This window comes from Anabrus simplex, chromosome 2 (assembly GCF_040414725.1).
Source record: "Anabrus simplex isolate iqAnaSimp1 chromosome 2, ASM4041472v1, whole genome shotgun sequence".
Lineage (NCBI taxonomy): Eukaryota > Metazoa > Arthropoda > Insecta > Orthoptera > Tettigoniidae > Anabrus > Anabrus simplex.
In genome coordinates, this window is record NC_090266.1 from 537,050,828 (window position 1) to 537,073,026 (window position 22,199).

The window sequence follows — 22,199 nt, forward strand, 5'->3', positions numbered from 1 at the left end:
GTATCTAAAACCATAATTCTCCATCTCAGTCACTCCTGCCAGTACTTTTCCACTCTAACTACGCAGTTCCAAAAGATGATGTAATAACAGGTGTCCCAATAATTTATTTTTAGCAGAGAAAGAAGCGTGAGTTCCTATCAAGGCTTCATTCTCACGGGCTAGCTACCAGAAATTTCCACTTCTGTCCCTTTGTATAAGAACGCTAGCTATTACTACTTATTAACAAATACAATTATTAAAATGTTGCCAATCAGACTCATCCGATGGGTGCAATATAGATACACTAATTTTAAAATTCCCCCCCTCTTTTCCCCCCCCCTTATCGACGGAATATCAAAAAATCCTCTCTTAGCGAGCACTTACGTCTTAATATAAATGTATCCCCAAAGTTTCATTTTTTTATGTGCAGTAGTTTTGGCTCGGCAATGATGAATCAGTCAGTCAGGACATGTTATTTTATATATACAGAGTGAAGCGAAATTCGCGCGCTCGGGCCTCGCAGCGCGACTCCTCACATGCCAGCTGTAAAAAAATGTCTCTCACAAAAGTTCGTCCTGCGAGTATATCCGGCAGAAAAAGAACGTTGAAGAGTGGCAATCTGACAACACTGTAACCAAATGTAAGGTAACTACCGCTGTCAGCACATACTAGCCGTGCTTTACGTTTGGTGCAGTGGATAGAGTTTTGGGTTAGCAAGCAGGAGGTCGAGGGTTCGATCCTAGGTTGAGGCGTATTTTCTTATTTGCTGATTTCTATCGGACGTTACATACTGTAATACAGTAAGAGACCGTTTCTTAGGTCACATGTATCCTACAATTATAAGACAAAGAAAACTTAGAAATCTCGTATACTAGTCAACCCCCCAATACTCTGACAAGAGTTTTTATAGAAGTATAAAATAGCTCATTAGGAGCTAAACTAGTAATGTAGATAAAAGGGACTAATTTACCTCCTACGAATGAGATTGACCGTCAAATTGTTCACCTCTATAATAAGGTCAATAATGAAGGGAAGTATGTCATTCGTATCGCCAGAAATCCCGCACACTTGCCTACGCGCGACAATGGTGCTAGTCATATTCTCAACAATCACAATGGCAGCAGATGTAATTTAACGCCAAGTAGCGGTCCTCCATCTTGCTGTGTTGTCCAGAACATCTATAATAATAATAATAATAATAATAATAATAATAATAATAATAATAATAATAATAATAATAATAATAATAATAATAATAATAATAATAATATTCTGGTCCGTCGTCAATTGTGCGGACCGCGCTGAAAACGGGTCCTGGACGGGTAATGACTAAGAATGCAGTCCGGCCGCGGGTGCAGTATCGCCAAGGCACCCAAGACGACACCACGCTGGATCTCCTGAAGGATATGATCCATATTAAAAATGCTTATAGGAAAAGGTGGCAAAGATTTAGGGACCCAACTGGCCGGGTAGAATACCTGGACCTAGCCCGGGAAGTACGAAATCGATTGCTGGAAAGAAAGATTGAAAAATGGGAGTAAACTTGCCGTAATCTATTAGAAAACGAGTCAGATCGCGAATTTTTGCGTATTCTCTCAGAAAACGAGTCATATCGCGAATTTCGGCAGATTATACTCGTATATAAAACAATAAGCATTCAATTCTAAAATTCAGTATAATACCGTAGCGAAGCACGGGTATCTTGCTAGTCTACACATACAAAATAACTTGTCCTGACTGACTGACTGACTGACTGATTCATCATCGCCGAGCCAAAACTACAGGACATAAAGAAATGAAATTTTGGGGATATATTCATATTAAGATGTAGGTGCTTGCTAAGAGAGGATTTTCGGATATTCCGTCGCTAAGGGGGTGAAAAGGGGGGTGAAATTTAAAAATGGGTGTATCAATATCTCAAAACTTTATAAGTTTACAGATGTAAAAATTAGTATTTATAATCTTCTTTAAAAATAAGGAAACACGTACTTTTTTGTTTTCAGAAAATCCCAATAGGAGGGGTGAAAAAGGGTAGAAAAGGGGTTGAATGCCTTTAATCAGGATACCGGTACTTATATCTCAGAAACTGAAGATATTACAGACCTGAAAATTGGCACTTTTGATCTCTTTTGAGAATAAAGAAACACGTATTTTTTGTTTTTGAAAAATCCAATTAATGGGAGGGTGAAAAGGGGGTGAATTTTTAAAATTAGTAGCTATATATATCTCAAAACATTTAAAGTTCATAGATGTAAAAATTGGTATTTAGATCTTCTTTAAAAATAAAGAAATACGTATTTTTTGTTTTTGGAAAACCCCAATAGGAAGGGTGGAAAAGGGTGAAAAATGTGTTGAAAGCCTTTAATGAGGCTACTTATATTTCAGAACCTGAAGATATTACAGACCTGAAAATTGGTGTTTGGGGTCTCTTTTAAAAGTAAAGAAACACGTATTTTTTCTTTTTGGAAAATCCAATTAAGGGGGTGAAAAGGGTGTGAATTTTAAAAATGAGTGTACCTATATCTCAAAACTTTTAAAGTTTATAGATGCAAAATTGGTATTTAGAATCTCTTTTGATAATAACGAAACACGTATTTTTTGTTTTCGGAAAATCCCAATAGGAAGGGTGGAAAAGGGTGAAAAAGGGGGCTGATTGCCTTTAATGAGGCTCCTTATATTTCAGAACCTGAAGATATTACAGACCTGAAAATTGGTAGTTGGGATCTACTTTAAAAATAAAGAAACAGATATTGTTTCGTTTTTGGAAAATCCAAATAATATGGGGTGAAAAGGGGGGTGAATTTTTAAAATGAGTGTGTCTATATTTTAAAACTTTAAAAGTTTACAGATGTAAAAATTGGTATTTAGAATCTCCTTTAAAAATAAAGGAACACATACTTTTTGTTTTCTGTAAATCCCAATAGGAGAGGTGTAAAAGGGTGAAAAATGGGTTGAATGCTTTTAATGAGGATACTTATATCTCAGAAACTGAAGATATTACAGAACTGAAAATTTGTATATGGGATCTCCTTTAGCAATAAAGAAACACGTATTTTTTTGTTTTTGGAAAATCCAATTAATGGCTGTTAAACAGGAGTGACAAATTGGTGTGAATTTTTGAAAGATTATATATCTACAGAATATCTGAGAGACGTAAAATGTTACAGACGTAAAAAGTGGTATTCGGAATCTCCTGTAAATGTAAAGAAACATTGGTGATTTGTTTTTGGAAACTCTACTTAAGGGGAACTAAAAAGGAGGTGAACGTTTAAAATGAGAATTTCTACAGTATATCTCAAAAAACTTAACATGTTACAGAAGTGAAAAATTGTATTTTTTATCTCTATTAAAAATAAAGAAACCTGTATTTCTAGTTTTCGGAAATACCACTTGGATGGAGGGTGGGGGGGGGTAAAAGTGACTGAAAATGGTGTTTAACTCTTTTAATTAGGCTACTGATATCTCAAAAATGAAGATGTTGCAGACGTGAAATTTGATATTTGAAATCTGCTTTAAAACTAAAGAAACGCTAATTCTTGGAAAATCCAATGAGGGGGGTGTGAAAGAATTGAAAAATTAATTGACTTAATTGTTTGAGAATACATACATCTAATAAAAACTAAAGTTGTTAGAGACGTGAAAATTGGTAATTTGGATCCCCTTTAAAAACAAAAAAAACGCGTTTGGGGGGGGAACCATCTTGGGGGGCGGGAGTGAAAAGGAATTGAATTCCTTTCATGAGGACACATAAATAAAAAACTGAAGAAGTTAGAGCCGTGATAATTGGTATTTAGAAGATCCTCTACTATTAAAGAAACAAGTATTTTTTGCCGGAAAATTCACTTGGGGGGGAGGTGTGTGAAAGGAAGTGAAAACTGAATTATTTTTATGGGGATACTTATATCTCGAAACTGAAGATAATAGACGTGAACATTGGGGTGTGGAATCTCTTTTAAACATAAAGAAACACGCCTTCTTTTAATTTTTTGGGGGGAGGGGTTAAATATACTTAACGGCGGTGGGGTGTAAAGGGAGATGAGACAAATTGATTTTACTGTTCATAATGTACTTATAAGGAGCCTCCGTTGCTCAGGCGGCAGGGCACCGGCCTCTCACAGCTGGGTTCCGTGGTTCAAATCCCGGTCACTCAATGTGACATTCGTGCTGGACAAAACGGAGGCGGGACAGGTTTTTCTCCGGATACTCCGGTTTCCCTGTCATCATTCATTCCAGCAACACTGTCCAATATTTCATTTCATTTGTCATTCATCGATCATTGCCCCAGAGAAGTGCTTCGGCAGCCGACACAATTCCTATTGTCGCCGCTAGATGGGGACTTTATTCATTCCATTCCTGACCCTGTCGAATGACTGGAAACAGGCTGTAGATTTTCGATGTACTTCTTCTGATCATAAACCGATCATTTTTAATCTTTCCTGGGTTCGATTTCAACAGCCATCTTTTCCTTCGGAGAACGTTCTTAGATTACAGTAGACTCTCCTGGCATATAAATAAAAATGTAAACACATTTGAAATAAACAATAGGAATGAGATTGGCCGTCAAATTGTTCACCTCTATAATAAGGTCAATAATGCACGGAAGTATCCAATTCGTATCGCCAGAAATCCCGCACACTTGCCTACGCGCGACAATGGTGCTGGTCACATTGTCAACAATGACAATGGCAGCAGATATAATTTACCGCCAAGTAGCGGTCTTGCATCTTGCTGTGGGGTTCAGAACATCTCTAATAATAATAATAATAAGAAGAAGAAGAAGAAGAAGAAGAATTTTATGGACCGTCATCAAATTGTGCGGACCGCGTTGGAAACGGGTCCTGGCCTGGTAATGACTACGATTTCAGTGCAGCCGCGGGTTCAGTATCGCCAAGGCACCCAAGACGACACCACGCCGGCTCTCCTTCAGGATTTGATCCATACTAAAAATGCTTATAGAAAACGATGACAAAGATTTAGAGACCCAACTGACCGCGTGGAATACCCGCACCTAGCCCGGGAAGTACGAAATTGATTGCTGGAAAGAAAGATTGAAAAATGTGAGGAACTTTTCCCTAATCTCTCGGAAAACGAGTCCGACCGCGAATTTTGGCGGATTCTCTCAGAAAACGAGTCAGATCGCGAATTTCATCGGATTATGTATAAAACGTTCAGCATTCAGTTATGAATTTCAGTATAATACCGTAGCGAAGCATGGGTATCTTGCTAGTTTATTTAATAAAATTTTGTTTTGCTTTCATTCCAGTATCGCAAAAGACAAGAAACTGATGGGAATCTAGGGACACCCCACATTACTACTGGAGTTACGAGAAGTCATGTTACCTCTCTTGGAGAAATCATTATGCACAACTTAAGCGAGAAAGCAGCATGAATAAATAGAACCAACAAAATGAAGGAAGCACAATTTCTAACCTGGTCAACTTATAACAAAAAATGCTTGTCAATAGACACTAAGATCCAACACTATAAAACTTTAACTTTGCCCAAAGCCGCTTACACTTACGAAACATTGTTCAAAATTAAAAATGAAAGAAGAACTGATTAGCTCCTCAAACTGAAAGAAGAATTATTAGAACTTGCATAAATAAAAAGTACCAGGTTGAAGGAATCTGGAGAATCCTTCCCAATGAAACTGTCTATTGAGAGATTTACCCAGTTACCAGCACGTTGAAGAAGAAAAGAATCTCTTATTTCTTTCACATTTTACGATTACTAGAAAACAGGACTTTACAACAACTAGTGATGAGAAATCTGGGAAAGAAGACAGGAGGGCATTGGATCAAAGAAATTCAAGAGGATCTCAAAACAGTTGGACTCGAAATTACAGATGCCGAGAACAGGAATAAAATTACCACCCTTCTTAAGAAACACAAATTTTCAACTGAAATGATGCACAGAAAGCTTGTAGAGTTTTCAGACGAATTAAGAACCTTCAAAGGAAAAGTGTGGTCCAATGTGGCCAGTAAAGTTAATAATAATAACAATAATAATAAAAAATAATGCTGCTGCTGCTGCTGTACATTATCATTGCTACCAAGACAGAGTGAACTGTGAACTCTGTGGTAGAGTGTGAAAAAGTACCCTTCTAAATTCCACCAATATTGTCCATTATAATTTTGTACAATGGGTTTTTGCTGGCTCTGCAGGGGTAGTGTGCTGGCCTCTTACCAGGCATGTTCATTTCCACTATCTGTACTGCTTACTGTCTCCGTAGGGTAATGGTTAGTGCTATTAATGCCGTTCTTGGGGGGCCTGGTTCGATTCCCGGTACTCCCAGACATTTAAGAATGGCAGGAGGGCTAGTATGTTGTTGAAATTGTTTTTTTTTTCCTAGGGGCTTTACGTCGCACCGACACAGATAGCTCTTATGGCGACGATGGGATAGAAAAGGCCTAGGAGTTGGAAGGAAGCGGCCGTGGCCTTAATTAAGGTACAGCCCCAGCATTTGCCTGGTGTGAAAATGGGAAACCACGGAAAACCATCTTCAGGGCTGCCGATAGTGGGATTCGAACCTACTATCTCCCGGATGCAAGCTCACAGCCGCGCGCCTCTACGCGCACGGCCAACTCGCCCGGTGTGTTGGAATTGTACATGCTGCTCACCTCCATTGGGGGTGTGCCTGAAAAGAGCTGTATTGCCTCACGACGAGGACACGAGTTTATTTACTTACTGCTTGCTACTGCCTGACTAGCCATGCAGGTTAGAGCGAGCAAGCAAGCAACTTGTTTCAATCCTGGGCAGGATGGGAATTCCTGTCCTGACCAAGACGATACGAGATTGCTTAGTACTGTTGTTGATGTAGCGGAGCCTGTAGGAGATTATGATTATAGTTGCTTGCACTATCATTGTTAAATCAAAATAGCAAGTGTGATCCGCTTTTTGAAGTAAAGTAACACAAAACACCTTGCCCATTTATATTAAATAACAATTATTATATTAAAATAACATTGCAATGAAATGATGAAATATTTATTGAAAAATTTTCCTATGTATACGACATTCCTAGTTTTTTTAACAGTTTTTTTACATCGCACCAACACAGGTGGGATATACACAGTAACTGAAGAGATCTCACAATTGTTACATTTTAACCTCCTGAGGCCTGGTTAAAAGGACACTGTTTTAAAATCAAATATTATGCAAGAAAATAATAAATAAATATTGAGTATATGTTAGTAGTAGTAGTGTTCCAATTTTTTGGAAATTCATTTACCTTGGTGTGGTGTGCTTCTCCCTTCACTGTCCCCCACCAAGACACTGTTAAAAAAGATTTGGGCCTCCACTACTATTATTATCTATGTGTCCGACTTGTTGGCTGAACGCTCAGCATACTGGCCTTCGATTCAGAGGGTCCCGGGTTCGATTAACGGCCGGGTCGGGGATTTTAACCTTAACTGGTTAATTCCTACAGCACGGGGACTGGGTGTATGTGTTGTCTTCATCATCATTTCATCCTCATCATGACGCGCAGGTCGCCTACGGGTGTCAGATACAAAGACCTGCACCTGGCGAGCCGAACCCGTCCTGGGATATCCCGGCACTAAAAGCCCTACGACATTTCATTTTTCATTTTCTATGTACAAACCACTTTTATCTGCTACCAGTAGATATCTAATATTAACTACCGCACAATCCCGAATACCACCCGCCACCTAATATGATCTGCACCCTAAATTTAAGATGGTGAAATACGGAAAAAAACTCAAATATCTTACAGTACATACCTATTTAATTTTCTTCAAATATACCACAAATATAAATTCAAACAGCTTACAATTAATAAAATCATCACAAAAATTGTAAATAAAATCGTTTCAATACTCAATCATTCACAATTCACCGTCGTCATCTGAAGTTTCACCATAGGCACTTTCGTCGCTTTCTTAAAAAAGCTTTTGGACACTAGATCGTTGGTAATGCCCGCCCATGCGGTCTTGATCCAGCTGCATATTAGTCCCACTTCAGGCCTCTTTACTCGTCCGGTTGGTGTTAACACGTGATCACCATCAGACATCCATTCAGTGTACAACTGTTTCATTGCAGTTTTGAAAGGCCGGTTCACGCACACATCCAACGGCTGTAGAATAGAAGTGAGTCCTCCGAGAATTATCACAAGATCGGTTTTTCCTTTCCTCATCATATATTTTACGGCATCAGTTGTATGTCCTCGGTAACTGTCCAACACAAGCATGTTTTGTTTTGTTTTTTTGTTTTTTTTGTAACAAAGCTCCCAGGCAACGTTGCCAAACGCACTGTCCTTCCAGCCGGACTCGTGTTCTAACAATATAACACCGGACGGCAAGTTTCCTTTTGGAAGTGTTTTCCTTTTCAGAACCACATATGGAGGGAGTTTGGTTCCATCCGCTAATGCGCACGACATTACCGTGCATCGTTGCTTTTCCTTACCATCTGTTCTGATGGTTACACTTTTAAAGAATTTTGCTTCCTCAAATGAATAATGTGACACTGAAAGGCCGTTAATTTTTCTTCATACGCCCCAAGGAGACGTTGTGAAATAGACGTGATGAGCCGTATCCTGCCGGCCCATAAGAGATATTTGGATTATTATGTGATACAGTATATATATTTTATTCATATCATATCATATATATTCTTTATTCTTTCTCCAGATCTACATAATATGTATATTTTCCATTTATATGGAGAAAAAATAACAAATCTTACCTAAACCAGCTCACAAAAGGAAAAGGAAAATACTGTTACCTGATAAACAAACAGACACATGAACAAAAACAACAATAATAATAATAATAATAATAATAATAATAATAATAATAATAATAATCACAGAAAGAAAAAACTGTAATAGTCAGAATAAACACTGCCGCCTGACCCGAGATCAACCTTTATGATAGTCTGTTGGCCGTGGCAGAAATGTAGTTTGGGAGTATAACAATCAGAAACTAAAACAATAACGCATTGCTGCATATAGATATTAAACAATAACATATTGCTATGTAGAGTGCGAACTAAACCCGTAACACATTGCTGTGGAGAGTGTCTACACAATAACATATTGCTATGTAGGATGCAATAGTGTAAGCAGACGGTGTCTGTTCTTTAAACACGCGGCATGTCTCTTCCGGCCTGGTACGTTACTCAGCACAATCTTTTCTGAACAGTGACCTTCCTGTATTTCTACTTACATTGCAAACCCAGCTATCTTGTTACCTCCATTGCCGTGTCCTTGAGCACTCTTTCTCCTCCCGTTTCATTGTTACCTCCACTGCCGTGTCGCTGTGCACTTTTTCTCCTTACGTTTCATTGCTATTGTCCGTTCTTGAATTCCACTGCCTCGCTACACTTATTTACTTTTATCCACACACAGTTCACCTCCTGCTAATTTAATACTTGATCACTCTTATTTCAACTGCAAATAACACACATCGTCCACTATTCCCTTTAGCTTAAACAATTTACTTGCTGCTACTGCTTGTTTTTTTTTTACTTCTTGTCATTACACCTACGTCCAGGTTACTCGTCTTCTCCCACATTTCTTTCAGGCTCAAGCTCCTCCCTTTTACCAAGCCACTTCGTGCTTCTGTCTTCTCCCTTTCACTCCGTTTATGTGCACTCGTCACGTCTTGTGGTTCCTCCCCCCCATTCACTCCGTGTTTCTTCCTTTCGTCTCTGGCACCGAACTCCGACCTCATCTCCTCAATCATCGTCTTGGACTCCCTCCTCATCTCTTCACCGATAACCTGTATGATCTCCTCTACCGTGACGTCTCCTTCTCGTTGCGAGCTCTTTTCTAATGCCCTATTTTCCTTGGTTTTTCCTTTGTTTCCATGCCCTCTTCACCAACTATACTATCTGTAGTTCGCATTTCTTCCACCCTCTTCCCCATTACCACTTCCTTCTCATTCTGCTCCATTTCACGTAATTTCGTTACTGTCCAATATTTGGTCCATTGACCATTGGTTACCACTAATAATTGACCGTTGATGTAGGCTTTTAACCCTTGCAATCGAGCCCGGACCAAATGTCTTTTCAGGGTGTTTATATTCTTGATCCCATCTCTTTCCATATCTCTTTTAATCCAAATTTTTGCTCCCTGTATATTATCTGCTCCTCTTATCACTATTTCCGCCATCAGGGTGGAAAACAACTTCATTTTTATCGGTCTGTTACCCCGTGCTTTACCTACCCTTCCCACATCGTCAATATCAGCTTCGCTAAAATTGATTTTGATCATTTTTTGGATGACTTCCACCACTTTGTATATAGTCAGCACTTTGTCCTCGCCTTTTTCTTCCGGCACCCCATATATGAATAAGCATTTATTCCTGCGTTCTTGGTTACCATCTTCTACTGCTGACTTCAACTTTACCATCTCTTCCTCCATCTTCCTTATTTTCGTCTTGAGTGATGTAATTTCTCTCTCGTTAGTTTCCACTTTGGTCATTGTTTCCTCCGTTTTTCCCTGTATCCATCGCCTTATATTTTCAAGTTCTTTCACTTGTTCCTTCATCACATTTTTAATCTGTTCAAACGGGCAAACTTCTTTTACAACTTCTTTGACCACTTTTCTTATGACCTCCACGTCTTCCCAGTTCATGTTGCCACTGTGAGTCGGACCGGGATTTGTTTCCACACCCCCTATAATTAACAGTACCATAATCACCGCTGCCACCTGTATTATCTCACCCATCATTCTCGTTTCTACTTTACCTCCTTCATTCCAGGCTGTTTCCATCTTCCATCTTCCCTGCCATCTTCCAATAACCACCCGATATTGGTCGACACCAATCATCTTCCTCTTCCCTCCCGTCTTTCTTCCCACTCGCCGCACACACTGCGCTCCCGCTCTAGCGGCACTGTCAGCTCCAAACGTCTGCTTCCGTCCGCTGCTTAGGTAAGACTGATAAATTTTATTCATATAAATTGCAGTCATAAATGGTAGAGTAATGAATCCCAAGATAGCTGAGACAGGAAGTCGATGGAGACATCAAGTCGCTGGATATTGCCCAACACTTCCTCGGGACCGTGAGAATAGCTTAGCGTCACCAAGCGTTGGCACAGATCGGCACGTGTACATAGTGCTGACCAAGCTAAATATTCAGCCAATGAGAACGTGAGGATATGACAAACATGGAGTCTACATTGCGCCAAGTCATAATCCCAGGTTGACCAACGTGTACAGTTGCTTCAGTTAAATTCTGTCATTTGTCGGATTTCCACAGGTCTATAAGTGAAATATAAACAGAAATACGATATAAAAATTATAGGAAGAGATTCGCTATTATTTGAACTGTGTTTTATTAATGTGTTATAATTAATACTGTGTCAATACATATGGCAAGCATTCTGATTGGTGGTTTGTCTGGACAAGCGGGAACCCCATAGTTGAAACGGCGTTACCGAAGCTTCCTCAGCACCCCAAGCTTTGGAGAGCGTTACTCTGATCGGGTAGTTTGGAGAGAGTAGAAGTGTCATTTTGATCGCGGATACTGACGTGTTATATCAGTAACAGTATATGGTTTTAAACAAGTGTTTCAGTTGTACAGCTGGATGAAATAACTGATGCAGAGGTAATTGCAGATTATATTATTGCAAAGTTCATTACCAACATATAGACGATGATAATTAGCCGCAGTGTAGAAGGTGCAGGAGAGGCGTGCCATTGTCTCATATTTTCGTGTCGGTCGCGTTCGCGAGGAACTCTCGATCCGTACCACGTGCCGCTCTCAATAACTGTGTATATATACCCTTAAATCTAAGGTTTACAGTATTAATGTGTCAGTATGTGTGGCTGAATTTGTAACCAAGGGTTGTTCGGCACGTGCAGAATTGAGCGGTGAAGAGATACTCATCCAAAGCCTATCTGCGTTCCAGTGTTAAATAACTTTTCAGCAAGAAGATGGCTTCGCCTATGGAAGAAGGAAGTGTATTTCTACGTGTTGAAGCAGTGATCGACATGGAGTAATAACCTAATATGGCAGAGATGTGAGCTGCTGCCATGTATCCAGAGAGTCGTCACAAAATTAAGATAAGACGCATGTGTTAATTATGGAATGTTATATGGGTTATGTTAAAATACTAGTGCAGTTTAGAATAGGGATTTTATTTAACGTAAAGTAAGCCTGACGGCCTGTGTTTATTTCACCTTGATATTGTTGTATATACGGATAAGAGAGTAATGCATGTGCTTTTTCTTTTTCCTTTCATTTATGGCTAGATAGTTGGGATAATGAGGGATTTGTTAGAATTAGTTTGTTGTTCATTTATGCATGATTACTTAGTGTAGCTTATTCCGATTTTTCCTTATATAATATTGCTAGGAGGATTATATTGACAAGTTCATCCAAGTTCAAAGTTAAATACTTCCTACGTTATTTTATTTTGGTCGTTTAGAGAGAAAATAATAGCTAATTGCATGACGCATGGTATTTCAGAAGCTGTACGTAAGGAGCTGCATAACGACGTTGAAGGAATAGGATCTTCGAATTTAGGTTGGAATCTGTTTTTGCCCAATGATTTGCACAGGAAACGAACCGGGTCTCATAGTGTAGAAGGCTGATGTGATTCGTAGGATATATGAGAAATAAGATTGCATGCGGAATTATAAATTGATTATGCAGGCCGATTGCATGCATGATGTGTGAGAGAATAATGTGCAGTGGATATGTACATGCAATTGTCTTCTGAGAGAATATTATTATCAGAATTGACGGAATTGATTCCAGACCAAAGAGTCTGATGTGTGTTCATTTGTAAAAGCATGCTAGGAAGGAACGATTATACGTGAGTTTCCGTATAGCCGACAAAAGATGATAACTCATTGCAAGCTGATATATTGGCCATGTTTTTATTAAACGGCGTGAATGAGATGGTATTTCCGTGTTACAATCTTGGGAGACAGAATCCAAACCTTAGTACAGTGTTGAGTTCAACATTTCGTTTCAGTTCACAGCCCACCAGGAAATACATGACGGATGATCGCGTTGTTGAGTGCGCAAATGCATCAGAAGGAGGCAATGTTGCCCATTGCTTTCTACATGATATTGATTTATAATTATATGTTTTTCCCTTATAGGATGATGTTTTATGATGTTTCATGTTGTTTGAATATCTTGTCTCGTTATTAATGGGGAACAGCCCGAGTGCTGAGTTATATTGATGGTCAATCTAGTTCTCACTAGATCCTTTGTGGCGAACCGCGATTCACGTAGAATCTTGTAGTATGTAAGACTTTTTCTCTTTATCCGATGTAAATAGATGTGATAGTTTTGCTTATTGTTGATTTGTTGTAAATATAGCGTAGGAAAATGCCACTAGTGTTTTGCATAATTCATATCATGTCCCATTGCGTCTTAGTTTTTCTTTTCATCGTAACTTTTCCTTATATTGTAATTTTCTTTAATGGTAAATTTTTGGCGACTCTCCATCTAAATTAAATTCGTAACCCGTATCGTTGTGATGATTTTGAGTGTGATTCCATGCGAAATAACTACATATCAGTGTATGCGTACACTTGTTACCATATAACATGAACTATGGACAATAAGAAGAAGATCATTTCTGAAAGTATGCAAGTATTCAATGTTGTGCTAAAACAATTAACGTTGTCAATGTCCAGTTATTTCTTTATTTTGAGATTTTTTTAATAATATTTTATTATTTGAGTCTATTGATTTTCAAGTAGTATGATTCAGGGATATTTATGAATAAATTCATCCTACCCCATATATTTGTTTCTCATTCGAGTTATACCTCCATTTTCCTGTCATTTACTTATATTTAAGTGTAGAACTTCGACTTTTAGCCTGACCTAATTGACGACCAACCCACTCTCTGCCCAACCCTGAGTTAGTCGGATGTTCATACAGGAATGGAGGCATCGTCCTAGAGGGTATTTACCCCTGGGTACGGTACAGTACGTCTCCAAATGCTCAATTCCTTTCTCCGATAAAAGTTTCGGATCCATCCGTGGCTTGCAGTAAAACACTGTGTTTTGAGTTCTTTTGAGATCTCTAGTGCTTTCAATCGACACATTTCACTAGAAACACCATATCCTAACTCACGTTTTTCTATCACAAATTTGTGGAATCATTCTTCAATTTCCGGAAACAATGCACTCCGCCCGCGGAATGCTCTGCAATCGCCGTTACTTTTTAGAAGTTTCTCCTTCTTCTTCTGCCAATCACGAATACAAGATTCATCAATATCGTACTTTCAGCCAACAGCACGATTTCCGCATATATTTCAGCTTCGCTTACAACTTTAAGGCCCGGTTTCATCAACACATGTTAGTACTTAACAAGGTGTTAAAACATTTTAACATCCGATTAAAGAAAATTTGCGTTTCATCAACGACTGTTAACATTAACAAATGTTAAACTGCGTATTAAAGTTAACATCAGCAATTTCCAATGTTAAATGGCTAACATTAGCATTTAGCAACCTGTTCCACTGTTCCAAAATGGCTGCTGTGAATCTCGCTTTCGATGCGGAATTGCTCTATTTAGATCTTTTACAAAACAATCCTAATCGAAGAAGAGTTCAGCGACGTAATGACTTCGAAAATTTGACGGATGCGGAATTTCTTCATAGATACAGGTTATCGAAAATAGTCGTTGCTAAGGTTGTTGAAGAAATTCGAGTGAGGTTGGAATATCCTACGAAGAGAAACTTACCTCTTTCTCCAATGTTGCAGGTACTGACAACATTACGATTTCTTGCTACTGGTTCTTTTCATGTAATGGTCGGAGACAATGCTGGAATTTCTAAAGCCACTGTTAGTAGAGTTGTTTGTCGAGTGTCTGCAGCAATAGCATCCATGAGAAGGAGGTATGTAACATTCCCTTCAGTAGAAGAACGTCAGCAAATTATCCGCGACTTCTATGAAGCAAGTCGTTTTCCTGGTGTTCTAGGTGCAATAGATTGCACACATGTAAGAATCCAATCACCTGGAGGCAATAGGGCCGAAATATATCGTAATCGGAAGGGATATTTCTCTGTTAATGTTCAGGTGATAAGTGACCCTAACCTCCAAATCAGGGATATAGTTGCTAGGTGGCCTGGTTCTGTACATGACAGTACAATATTTAATAACTCCCACATCAGAGCACAGTTCGAAATGGGGACAATTAATGAAGGGATTTTGTTAGGTGATAGTGGATACCCACTAAGAAAGTATCTGTTAACTCCATACTTACATCCTGAAGGAAGACCTCAAAACCGCTACAACATAGCGCATATCAGGACACGGAACTGCGTGGAAAGGATGATAGGGGTCTGGAAAAGAAGATTTCCTGTTCTCAGCCTGGGATTACGAATCAAATGCCAGTCAGCCTTAACCATTATTGTAGCGACAGCTGTGTTGCACAACATCGCAGTGCTGACTAGAGATGAACTTCCTCCAGATGACTTACCATTATACCAATACATAAGGCAAAGGGGAAATAGGAATGAAAGGATGGAAAATCATCCCATTGAAGCTGATAATGAACACACAGCAGTAGCGTATAGGAATTCAATTGCTCAACAACACTTTGCTTGTAAGTACTGCACATGAAACTTTTATTTTAAAAATAAAAAAACATAAATAAGAATACATAATGGTTATTTACAATATTAATCACAATCTTTGGCAATTCGCCGTCTTTTTTCCTTTAAATAGAGAAGCTTTTCCTTTAAAGCTTCCTGTTGCAACCTCTCGGTTTCTTTTCTCATTTCAATAAGCTGTATCTCCTGCTTATATTTCTCCTCTATCAACTTCATTTCTCTTTCGCAGAGAGATGTCCTGCTCTCGGCAAGTGCAGCAATGTTGTTCCGACAAAGACTGGCCTGTGAACAAAGATGACGAAGGAAAATCTTAAAACATCTGCAATAATGTTTTTGACTTTCTCAGTGTGAAATAGCTAATGAGATACTGACCTTGTTTGAGCGAGTTGACTGCTTTGTTTCTGCGCAGGTTTTATCTTTGGTCTGAAAAGAAAAAAAAAAAATTGTAAGAGAAGTAGAAATTGCTGAAAACAGGTAAATGAACACCTCTGACACTGGTGACTATATTGTGTAAGGTCATGATAAATGGGATGGGGAAGGTGGATGGCCGTACAAGCGTATGTTAGTTGCAGGCCAGTTCAATGGTAAGAGTTCTTTGTCCAGTGCCTATTGTGAATCTACTATCGTGTTGACAAGTGGCTATCGTCTACGAACAGTTACTAGTTGTCTCAGCTGATATCCTGTATGTGTCGTTGAACTGCTGCAGTATACGACCTGGTTTCAAGGTGTAGACGAGTCTTGTGCGAAAGACGTGCGTTTTGAAAAGTGAACAGTAGGATTATATTAAAGTTAAAATCAGTGTGTGGCTAAAAAGACACAATATAAGGAAAGTGATCTGAATCACAATACCACATGTCAGAGCAATCCCTGAAAACTGTGTATGTTGCTGTTATTATTGTTCACTGTTGCCTATACAATTACTACAAGTAGTAGTAAGTCATAGTGCTTGATTTTGTATGTATATATTTTCAGCTTTAGGTTTATTTTTATATGTTAATGTGTAAAGGGGAAAACTTGAGGGTATTCCTTTTTTCCAATTTGCTTACCGTTAAACTGACACGATAGGTCTTATGGCGATAATGGGATAGGAAAGGGCTAGCAGTGAGAAGGAAGTGTCCATGGCTTTAATTAAGGTTTTACCAGCATTTGCCTGGTGTGAAAATGGGAAACCACGGAAAACTATTTTCAGGGCTGCCGACAGTGGGGTTCGAACCCACTATCTCACACGCTCACAGCTGCGCGACCCTAATCGCACAACCACTTGCTTGGTGAGAAATTTGTTATTTTATTATTAAACAGAAAAGCGCACAATGTACATGTGAAATATTCTTACAATTATTACAATTTTTAAACTGTCATTCACTGCAAATTTGCTGTATTTAAATAGTCTTTTTTTTTTTTTTTTTTTTTTTTTTTTTACATACTGGAGAACGGTGTTTATCACATGGTCCCGCACACCATTCAAACTTGCAGTCTGAGGTTGGAGCGTGGAATTTCTTATTTATACACACTGTGAAGTGGGAATCCATGCCCCGCAAAATGAATAATCGTGTGTCTCAATTCGTAGTTTGTACTTTGCGGTTATCCATATCCTAGGTCTCAATGTTCAGTAAAAGAGGGCTCAGTGGATCCCACTAAAGTATGCCTACAGTTTGTAGCATGATTGTAGTCATGATGTTATCGTCTATGATTAAATAGTTACAATATTATTGCACCTATTCAAATTTCATTTGAAACTGAGAAAGAAATAAACAAGTGGAACTAATGATTGTGAACGGATAGTTGTTGGAAGCAAAATGACAATGTCTAGCTCACTGTAATTTTTTTCTTCCAATTTATTTTTGTGCCATTGGGGTAAAGAAGGAGCAATTCGAAAGTGAGCCTTTTTACATCTTCACTGAAGATGAGTGCAAGCTGGCATTTCAGGTATTTGTGCTAAGTTGCGATAGAGACTTCAGGTGATGAGCATTGTCCCTAGATTCTCTTCATAATTGGATGCGACTGACGCAGCGGAAAAAAAGAGTACGTGGAGGAAATCCACAAGTTTTCACATTTTTTGAAGTATTATGTAAGTAAATAAGTGTGTCAGAAGGCAGTTTTCACTGGAGAACAACAAAGAAAACCATTCATGAAAATATATAATTTTGTTATAAAAATACCAGAAAAAAAGGAGTAGGCCTACAATGTATGAAAAGTGACCAAAAACACGCAAAGAAGCGACTCTCTTCCTATGAAGCTTATAAACAATTATTTGCTTTTCTATTTGTAAAATTTATTTTGTGTTGAGTGATGATATCAGTCTCTATTTCTTTGTAAAAATTGTTTAAATAAACAGGAAAGTAAAGAGGAAAAAATTCTGAAAATAGAAGAGCTACTTAATGTTGCTACATATCGAACAATGAGCAGGCTGTGATGATGAGAGTGAAATCTGATATTTTTAAAAGTTTTCCAGTTCAGAATTTTGAATAATTTTGATTGACTTGGCAAGCTTGACTCCTAAATTATGTGAAGTGGCCTTGTCAAAAAAGTGTTGTTAATTTTAATATTGTGTGTAAATAGGGTAGTTAGTAGTAAGTTAGTTAAAGAAATGCCACACAAGATAGCTGCCATGTTAATTCACCATTATTTGTTACATACTAGAGGAATCACTTAGATGAGTAAGAGAAATGAAAAGGACTGTCCATTGATCAGACGATGGAAGAGATAGGAACATTTCATAGCCAACCAGTGAATTATTTGATTTGTTTTTCTAAACTAGGTATTACCCTAGCAATTTCATAAGCCTTGTATTTGTATAATTTTCCATTCCCCATCTTTAGGTTTTATCAGTCTGATTTTATAGTTTTATGTGTTTGGGGAATCTTAAATTTGTTCTGATTACATGTGTAACAATTTGGAAAACTTTTCAATTCAATTACAGTCATAGTGATTTTCAGTCAGAACTAAAATATGCTGAATCTTTGAAATAAAAAGTACTATCTGCGCACTTTTTAGCGACAGATTTACACCCTAGTGCTGAAGCGGTCGACCTCGGCAATCTTCGAGATTCGTACTGGCAATCTTTGAAACACAAACTATGAATCGCTTATGCATCGCTGTGCGACGTCTGGCGTACACTTTACGTACTAGTACTGTTGTTATTTACACAGCAAAGCCAAACTATCAAATTCACTCTAGGAATAAGATTCGCATCGAGAAATGTTATATAATGTGTGTGTGACACAGTTGTTGGCTTAAAATAACAAAGGTTTAGAAAATTCATATCGATCGATCATATTATCGATTCAATTCAGATTTAATTTCCATTAAGTTGGCAGTACTAACGGAACCGGAAGCGCTCTCACCTTACTCCTCAAACCTGTACCCAAATCTATCGCTAAAAAGTGCGCAGATAGTACATTGCAACAGGTTAAGCCTTAATCATTCACCTTGTCCTAGATGATGTCCCTGCCTCGTTCCTACTTTCAGAATTTATATGAAACATGTGTTTTGTATTTGTTTCCTTTAAATGTAGAATTATTACACAAACCAAGACTTATAGAAATGTATGCTGCTGCTATACGGTGTTCATTTGAGTATAAAGTTACAAGTTTTCTAGTCTGTGTTCGGTACACTGGAAAGTTTTAAAGTTTTTATTAGCAGCTTACTAAGGTCAGCACACAATGCTACCACCTGTTTGGTACAGGTTGCGACGTGAAGATAATTTTTCACTATTGGTTTCTTCACAGCATATAAGCACAGTGAAGCAAGGCATCAGGGTTTAGACTTTGTTTGTCTGTCTAATTTACCACCATTCGTCTAGAAATGTTGGTAACGATTCTGATAGTGTTATGTGGAAGATAGATCACAGATCGAACATGGCGCTGCTGGCACATCATCATTTGTTATAAAGAAGATAGGAGCAGGACAAGCAAAGGGGTCTGGGGGCATAAATTCTACCTAACAAAATGAACCCCAGCAAATCTTGAATGACTGGCAGGAAAGCGATGCCAAGAAATATAATTACTTTCACAACTTATCATACATTGTGTGACAATCTGTACCTATGGTATCAGCGGCCATTTCAGCCATTGCATGACTCCCAGAATTCAATTCAGACAGATGTCAATAACAACACCAGCACACTAAGAACCAATTAATACACACACATCTACACAAAGTGTAACCCTTTTTTGCCATGTTTTGCTCAACATACAACTTATGCTATACAGAAAACAATGTTGAAAAATTCTATTCACCTCACAACCTGTGCACACATTTCCTCAAAATATTAGTTCCTACCAACTAAGTGCGACCCTAGCAAACAACGAGCTACATGTACATGTGGTCTGAAAAGTTTTATGAAAATTATGGCAGTAATAAATCATAAAATTATCTATACTTTCAAAACAAGTTTTAATTTTCACCAGTGCACTATTAAAGGTAAAGCAAGTGACTGAACTATGTTCGCCTACCCTATTGCTTATACCCTGTTATCAAGTTACTGTTCTCACCAAGTTAATGAGAGCGTAGGAGAGACTCGACCCTCGAAAACATCATCCAGTCTCAGATAATAAATGTAATGACACTTTTACACGATAAACCTCAACAAGCAAGTTTGGAAGTAAGCTATATATTTCCACACTTGTTTCAGACTGGCTATTCCAGTAAATTCAACTGCACTACCTGCATAATCTGACTTCAAGTTTGCCTAAGCACATAGTTAAAACATTTCCTCATATTCAAAGATTCCAGATATTCCAGCTTACTTCCTGCAGCATAGCATATGGGGAGACTTTGTGACTGAAGTCTACTGAAATAAATAAGTAAACTAGCATAGTGTCCTCCAACAGTTTGCATCACAGATTGTATTTTTAAACTGTTTTGAATGCTTCACATAGTTAGAATTGACAAAGTTACCTAGGCCTAAACTTATATCAGATTTTCACAACAAATTCTATTCTGTTGGTATTCTGGACCCTTGTGGTCAGCTGTATTTAGAGTCAAACAAATACATTATTTTGTCCCTCTGAAAGAAGTAGTAGTAAGTAGTGATGAGCTTTTTATAAGTTGGAGGACACTATGCTAGTTTACTTATTTATTTCAGTAGACTTCAGTCACAAAGTCTCCCCATGTGCTATGCTGCAAGAAGTAATTGTCTCCTCTTGTCTAGGTTAAGCTCAGCCCTGGATGGCACATCATCGTAAGTTAAACGTTAACCACATTCTACAGTAAAGGCCTAGTCGAAACATTACCTCATATTCAAGTTCATTAGAAAGAAATATGGACTTACAGTTTTTGGAGTGGCCTGTGGTGAAATTATATCCAGTCTGGTGCTCTCAAGGTGTGTAGTGGCCTTGGGTGGTGTACTCGCAACCAAACTTGGTTCATTCTGCTAACAGAACAATGCACATCTTGTTCAGTATAATGTATTAACATTCAATCACTTTAAGGTACCGTATACGTACGGTTCATGGAAAATAATATTTGATATAATTTATAATTACCTGTACAGCTGCCACAACTGAAAGATCCTCATCCTCATCCACAACTTCCACTATCTCGGCATCTCCTACAACAGTACACAAAAATGTGTTTAACATTTACCATCTGATTTATATTAACATGTAACATACTCTTTTATTGAGGTCCTCCATGAATAAAAGCAATACATACCGTAGTAAACCGCATCACAGTCGTACACGTTACTGCAGGGCTCTATCTGGTCTTCTATCAAGGATAGAACCCTTTCGTCTATTTTGGTTGCAGTTGGAGTGTAGGGGCCACCTCCTGTTTTGAATCTCTCCAACCGTTCTTCTCCCTTTGCCTTCTTCGCCAGCCTTTTAATATTGATGTAAAACTGGCGAAGTTGTTTTGCAGTCCGGGAGGTTACATTGGGATTAGAATTGAAACCCTCCCGGACTTTCTCCCACGCCTCGTCCTTTTCTCTTATTCTTAAGCCATCTGTGCGTTTGCACTCAATAACTTCCCTATTTTTACTTACTAACTCAATTAGTAACTCCTTTTCGAAGGAAGAGAAATTGGAACTTCGATTCCTCTTTGCTTCACTCGCCATATTTAACAGCTGTACTCAAACAAAAGCGCATCGGAGCGCGCTGTAAAACAGCATGTTCGTACCACTGCCTCCGTGATCCACACCACTTCGCAATGTTAGTGGAGTTAACAGGCGATTAGTTAACATTTCACAGGAAAAGTTTGATGAAACGCAAGAAACCTAACAAGATGTTAAATTTTTAACTCGGTATTAACTAACAACTTGTTAGTATATATTTAACATGTGTTGATGAAACCGGGCCTAAGTTTCTCACGCACAGTTAATGACCGCAGACGCCGTTTTGAATCCATCACTTACTATCGAGATAGCACTTTCACAGGACAGATGCGGAGCTTGAATGTGAGCGAGGTAGACTTCCGTAACCAACAGTCTCGACTCTCGCAAAGTACGATATCCCGCGAGATCAGCTATTCGCGCACCCAGCATGCCTGCAACACTTGTGAAACAAATGATGATCGAGCATCCGCAGCAGCGGCTTTCATATTTACCACATATTTACCAATATTCTTTGATTTACCGTATTTCATTACCTTAGATTTCACGTTTGCATGCCACTGTAATCTCACTGAGAAAAAATCGATCTTGTTTTCTAGAATGGAACTAAAACACAATAAGGCCT

General features: G+C 38.4%; 1 protein-coding gene across 1 annotated transcript; it reads right to left on the bottom strand.

Annotated features, from left to right (window-relative positions):
- Positions 1–15,526: 15,526 nt before the first annotated feature.
- LOC137498470 (myb/SANT-like DNA-binding domain-containing protein 3) lies at positions 15,527–21,580 on the bottom strand. The gene is made up of 5 exons (XM_068226006.1): positions 21,181–21,580; positions 21,012–21,076; positions 20,798–20,899; positions 15,898–15,948; positions 15,527–15,807 (listed from the first exon to the last, which is right to left on the bottom strand). Exons 1-5 carry the CDS (start codon positions 21,578–21,580, stop codon positions 15,595–15,597), a joined length of 831 nt encoding a protein of 276 aa, XP_068082107.1. The 3' UTR covers positions 15,527–15,594.
- Between the last annotated feature and the right edge of the window lie 619 nt (positions 21,581–22,199).

Excerpts from the sequence above, each read along its gene's own strand:
- LOC137498470 (XM_068226006.1), bottom strand. The coding sequence starts at position 21,580 with ATGGCGAGTGAAGCAAAGAGGAATCGAAGTTCCAATTTCTCTTCCTTC. Across the intron at positions 21,077-21,180 it reads CTGTGATGCGGTTTACTACG|GAGATGCCGAGATAGTGGAA; the intron begins GTATGTATTGCT and ends GTACTGTTGTAG. Across the intron at positions 20,900-21,011 it reads CAGTTGTGGCAGCTGTACAG|CAGAATGAACCAAGTTTGGT; the intron begins GTAATTATAAAT and ends TTGTTCTGTTAG.